The sequence below is a fragment of the Chionomys nivalis genome, chromosome 11, assembly GCF_950005125.1.
Source record: "Chionomys nivalis chromosome 11, mChiNiv1.1, whole genome shotgun sequence".
Classification (NCBI taxonomy): domain Eukaryota; kingdom Metazoa; phylum Chordata; class Mammalia; order Rodentia; family Cricetidae; genus Chionomys; species Chionomys nivalis.
In genome coordinates, this window is record NC_080096.1 from 82,206,116 (window position 1) to 82,211,834 (window position 5,719).

A 5,719-nucleotide genomic window follows, 5' to 3' on the forward strand; every position below is an offset into this window, starting at 1 on the left:
GTCTAGCCGGGCGGTGGTGGCGCACGCCTTTAATCCCAGCACTGGGGAGGCAGAGGCAGGCGGATCTCTGTGAATTCGAGGCCAGCCTGGTCTATAAGAGCTAGTTCCAGGACAGGCTCCAAAACTGTCCTGTCTCAAAAAAACTAAACTAAACTGTCTAGGTTACTGCAGAGGACCCTACTTTCCTCAATGACCTCTGTGGGTGTGACAAGCTATTTCTTTCTAGAACCCATTGGGGTCTCTCAAAACAAAGATGCATCAATAGCGCATTGCTGGAGTCCTCACTACATGCGCTAGGGGAGACAGGCTGAGACCCAAATCAGTCTAGGTAATTCCCCGGGTGTCCCCCTTCCTGGGATGTGGGAAGTGGGGACGCGGGCGGGGGAGGGCATCGGGGTAGAGAAAAGCTGAGAGAATCACGGGTTGAGATTGTGACCTTGAGAAGCAGGAGGACGACGGGACAGCGTGGGACCCGGAGCAGGGAGGCTACGGGGGTGGGGGGTGGGGGTAACGGAAGGAACAAAGACCGGAGACCAGGACGAGGGAGGAGCTTGGTGACGCCCAGAGCAGGGCGGGGCGAGAAGTACTGTCAAGTCGGCGCGGGTCGCGAGCTTCTGCGTCTGTGTGGAACCGGTGGAGCAGCCGCTGCCTCTCTGGTCTCTTTCCCTGAACCAGGTAGGTGCCGGGTCCCGGGGTGGGAGCCGCTGAGCCGTGGGGGCGCTGTGCAGCCGAGCGGGGGACGCTGGAGCCCGGGTCACGCTGCTTTCAGGGTGGTCAGGCCTGTCTGGAAGCCCCCACCCCGCTACACGTTTTTTTTCCTGGGCCATAGCTGAGCCAGAGGTGTCCCGAGGTGTTTAGGATGCAGTCAGGTTCCTGGTTGGGCCTCGGCCTACCCACTTGAGCAGTAAGAGCCCCTTTAAACTGGTCTCCCTTTGTCAAGCTGATTTAAATCCTCCTCTCTGTCACATTTCTCTGAGCGCCCTCCCCTACCCACACCTCTATCTGTGCCTGTTTGGCAGCATTCTGAATGAATCCGCCCCCTCAGATTCAAAGAGACAGTTTTGTCTGCAGTCAGGTCTGTCTGGGGGAGAAAGCTGCAATCGGTTTCTGAGTCCAGAATGCGTCTGGGCATTGGGTCAGTTGCCCTTCTGAGTTGGCCTCGGTGGCAGTTGTTACTACAAACTCTAGCAAGGATGGAGAAGCTGCAGCTCAGAGCCAGGTAGGAACAGACTCTCTTCTGTCCCACCCTGTACAGGCTCAGCATAACCCAGCTTTTGAAAGAATATAAATATAGGTAAGCAAAGTCCAGTTGAAGGGAACCCTGTCTGGACATTTGGGTTCTAATCCTGGCTGTGTTTGCAGACGGACTGTGACCGTAGGCAAGAAACTACCTCTCACTGGCTCCATCCTCCCCTCTCCAGCCATGTTGCTCGTCAGACCAGGGACCATCCTCTCTTTCGACATTACTAGCAGGTTTTTGTTTTTTTGATGAAGTTGGAGATTTTATTACTGATATTTTAATATAGGCTTAGTCATGAAAGTCAGGAGAAAGTCGGGCATACTCAAGCGTGGGTCTTCAAAGAAGAATCACGTTTACTAATAATTTTAACAGTGTCATGGGCTCAGATCGCCTGGGTTCAGTTCTCAGCACACACACACACACACACACACACACACACACACACGGCAGCTCACAACTGTCTGAAACTTCTGTTCCAGGGCATTTGACACAGGCACCAAATGTGACTGAGGTGTACTTACATGAAGGCAAAATACAACATAGAGATAACAGCAATCTTAACTGCTTCCCGACTTTGACCTACAAAGCTGTGTAGCTGAGCTCAGCTCCACCTGGAGCACCATGCCCAGCCTCAAGACCCCAGAACTTCACCTGCTAAGGAAATGTCCCGAGGTCAGAGACTGACTTGGGTTCTGGACTTACAGCCTCGTGCTACATATTGACTTCATTATGCTTGTTTTGTAGTTATTTGTCTACAGAGAAATCCTTATCATTTAATGCCTAGGAATGCCGCAGGGGCTAGAAATCTGTCTTCTTCCCCAACATATGGCTCATAAGATGCCCAGAAATTTGGATTGAAGCAGATGCATAATTTCATTTAGTCCAAAAATCTTCGTTGGGTTTTATTTTTTGAGACAGGATCAGCCCAGGTTGGTCTCAGGCTTGCTATGTAGCCAAGGGTGACTGAATTTCTGATTCTCCTGCCTTCTCTTCCTCCTAATCGCTGGGATTATAGGTGTATGCACTATGCCAAGCTTATTCAGTATGGGGATCAAGCCCAGGCTTTATGTGTGCTAGGCAAGCCCTCTACCAAATGAGGCACAGGTATTCAGAGAGTAATTTCTCAGGACGTGAACTTTGTCCTTCGGAATGTTGACCCAAGTCAGGGTCCATCTCACCTGCCAATGTTCATTCCAGGATCTTGTGCCGAAAGACATTTCCAAAGTGCCTCGTGTCTGCCTACAACTCTGACCTACCCAGCCTGGGAAGCTGTAGAGGTGACCTGAACCAGTTTAGTATCTTCTTTGATCTGTGACTTACAGTGACCTTGCTGTCCATGGCACACCGGCTGCAGATGCGTCTTCTGACATGGGATATAAAGGATACCCTGATCAAGCTCCGCCGTTCTGTTGGGGAGGAATATGCCAGCAAGGCCCGAGCCCATGGGCTGGTGGTAGAAGCCACAGCCCTGGAACAAGCCTTTGGGCAGGCATACCGAGCTCAGAGCCACAACTTTCCCAACTATGGCCAGAACTGCGGCCTTACCTCCCGTCAATGGTGGAAAGACTTGGTCCTCCACACCTTCCATCTGGCAGGGGTCCCAGATGCCCAGGCCATTATTCCCATTGCTGATCATCTCTATGAGGACTTCAGCAGCCCCTCCACCTGGCAGGTGTTGGAGGGGGCGGAGACCACCCTGAAGGAGTGCCGCAGGCGGGGTCTGAGGCTGGCTGTGATCTCCAATTTTGACCGACGACTAGAGGACATCCTAGTAGGCCTTGGCCTGCGAGAACATTTTGAGTTTGTTTTGACTTCTGAGGCTATGGGCTGTCCTAAACCAGACCCACGAATTTTCCACGAGGCCTTGCAACTTGCTCATGTAGAACCTGCGGTGGCGGCTCATATTGGGGATAGTTACCCCTGTGATTACCAGGGGGCTCGAGCTGTGGGCATGCACAGCTTCCTGGTGGTAGGTCCAGAGCCTTTGCACTCCTCAGTCAGAGATTCTGTACCTAAAGAGCATATTCTGCTCTCTCTGTCCCATCTCCTGCCTGCCCTGGACCTTCTGGAGGCCACAAGTCTGATGAGGGAAGGAGGTGGGACCAAATAAACACTGGAAGCAAGGAGCTCCTTCTTTCTCCCCCCTCCTGCCTTCCCTCCGCAACCTCGATAAACTGTTCTGATCCTAGAACAGCAAGAGCTTGGCAGTAGCCTGGTTTTTGAGTTCACTCATTATTCATACCTCCATCCCTCTTTATTATATGGGGGGTGTAGGTCAGAGGCTAATTTTATAGACTCTGGTCTCTCCATCTTCCCGTGGGTTCTGGGGATGGGACTGAGATCAGAGTTTGTGCACATGTGCTGTTATGCACCTGGCTGTCTCACCAGTTCCCTCTGCCCCTTCTGTCATAACTGCTCCGTACCCACGGAGGGACCCTATTCACAACCAGGTTGATGTCAACAGTCTTTAGTCCACACTGGCCTGGAGCTCATGGTCTTTCTCCATCAGCCTTCTGAATCCTAGGATCACAGGTGTGAGCCACTTTTAAGAGGTAGGGACATGGATCAGCGGTAAAGCACTTGTCTACCTTATGAGGCCCTGTGTTCAAACTGGATAAATTCTCATTCTCTCTCCCCTGCCTTTACAGCAGGGCTTGTTGTCACTGGAGGTCTGATACTTCACTGTGCAACACACAGAATCAAAAAAGCCCAGAGAGTTGAAACAGAAATCCCTTCCCAACCTTCCCTTGGAACCTCAGGGTTAGATGGATTTGGAAGCCAGGGTGCTGGGCTATACAGTACGGACGCTGTGCACCGGCACCCTTGAGAGGAGGACACTATAATTGGTTTTAAGAAGGACACTGCTGGCTTGTGCCTGCCCTGCAACAGACACCCTGATAAATGTTTTGTTTTGTTTTTGAGACAGGGTTTCTCTGTGTAGATTTGGAACCTGTCCTGGAACTCTCTCTGTAGACCAGACTGGTCTTGAACTCACGGAGATCCACCTGCCTCTGCCTCCCAGAGGGTTTAAAGGCGTGTGCTACCACGCACAACCCACTAAATCTTTTTACCGCAAAGCTATTCAGTGGGCAGAGGTGGCATAACCCCCACTTTACATATGAAGAAACTGAGATCCAGGGCTTAATCTGTGGTCACACGTGTGAGGGAACCTGGATTCCAAATTTGCCTGTCTGACTCAAAAATCTATTGATTTAACCATTGGGTTACAACTAGACAGGGACCCATCTCATGTGAGAGAGTACAGTGGATTTTTTTTTTTCCTTTCAAGCCAGGGTCTCTCTGTGTAGTCCTGGTTGTCCTAGAATTTGCTTTGTAGACCAGGCTGGCCTTGAACTCAAGTGCGGGATGTGTGTGGCCCCTGACACTTGCCTGTTTTTTTTTTTTTTCAATTTAATTTTCCTTCCTGTCTTACCTATATAGATGTTGTCTATTAGATAAATCTGTGCCTTGTTCATTGCTGGGCACAGGGGATAGCATGGGCTATGAGCACAGACAAACATGACTATATATGCTCTGACACAACAGTGACTCTGGAGGGGACTCACCAGGGAATAAAGCTTGGGTGCTATCTGGACAGTCAGAGGAAGAGGTGTGTTCGCAACAGCCCCACCATGAACTGTGAGCTCAACACTGTCAGGGCATGGCCTGGGGCCTTTGGATACTAGTGGAAGAAGGTGACTTTGTCCCTAGATGTTTTTTTTAACCGAGCCCATGTCCAGGCAATGGCAGAGCTCTTCAGACTGACGAAACCTTTCTGGATCTGTCTGCCCTGGATCCGATGACTCAGTAGTAACTCCTAAGGGTCAGGCAGTAAACACAAGATATGAGCTCTGGTCCCAGCTACAAGGGTCTCAGAAACCTTCAACAAAAGTTAGCTGACGATAGCAGACCTGTGAATTTGATCTGACCAGTGTTTTGAATAAGTGAGTAAACAAACCTAACAAAGCATTTCACATATGGACATGGTAGCACTGTCTGTAACCCTGGCATTCTAGAGGTGGAGGCTACATAATGAGTTCAAGGCCAGCCTAGGCTATGTGAAAAAGTAAAAAAGCAACAAAGGAGCCGGGTGGTGGTGGCACACATCCTTAATCCCAGCACGTGGGAGGTAGAGGCAGGCTTGTCTACAGAGCGAGTTCCAGGAAAGCCAGGGATACAGAGAAACCCTGTCTAAAAAAACAAACAAAAAACCCTCATGATGACCCACGTGTGCCCTGGGACTCCACAGAGATGGGGACTCTACAACAATACAGCTATCCTCTGATGACTTCTGCATGTGCACCATGGCACGTGAATACCACCTCATATTATAATAATAATAATAATTTAAAAATTAAAAATCAAAAAGACTAGGGAGAAAGTTCAATGGTAAAATGCTTGCTCACTACTAACATGAACCCAAATTTGATCATCAAAACCCACATAAACTTGCCAGGTGTGGTGATGTGCACTTGGAAT

General features: G+C 50.0%; 1 protein-coding gene across 1 annotated transcript; it reads left to right on the forward strand.

Annotated features, from left to right (window-relative positions):
* The first annotated feature begins 586 nt into the window (after positions 1–586).
* On the forward strand, positions 587–3,430 carry Hdhd3 (haloacid dehalogenase like hydrolase domain containing 3). Its single transcript, XM_057784815.1, has 2 exons — positions 587–675; positions 2,438–3,430. Exon 2 carries the CDS (start codon positions 2,577–2,579, stop codon positions 3,348–3,350), a length of 774 nt encoding a protein of 257 aa, XP_057640798.1. The 5' UTR covers positions 587–675; positions 2,438–2,576; the 3' UTR covers positions 3,351–3,430.
* Positions 3,431–5,719: the final 2,289 nt, after the last annotated feature.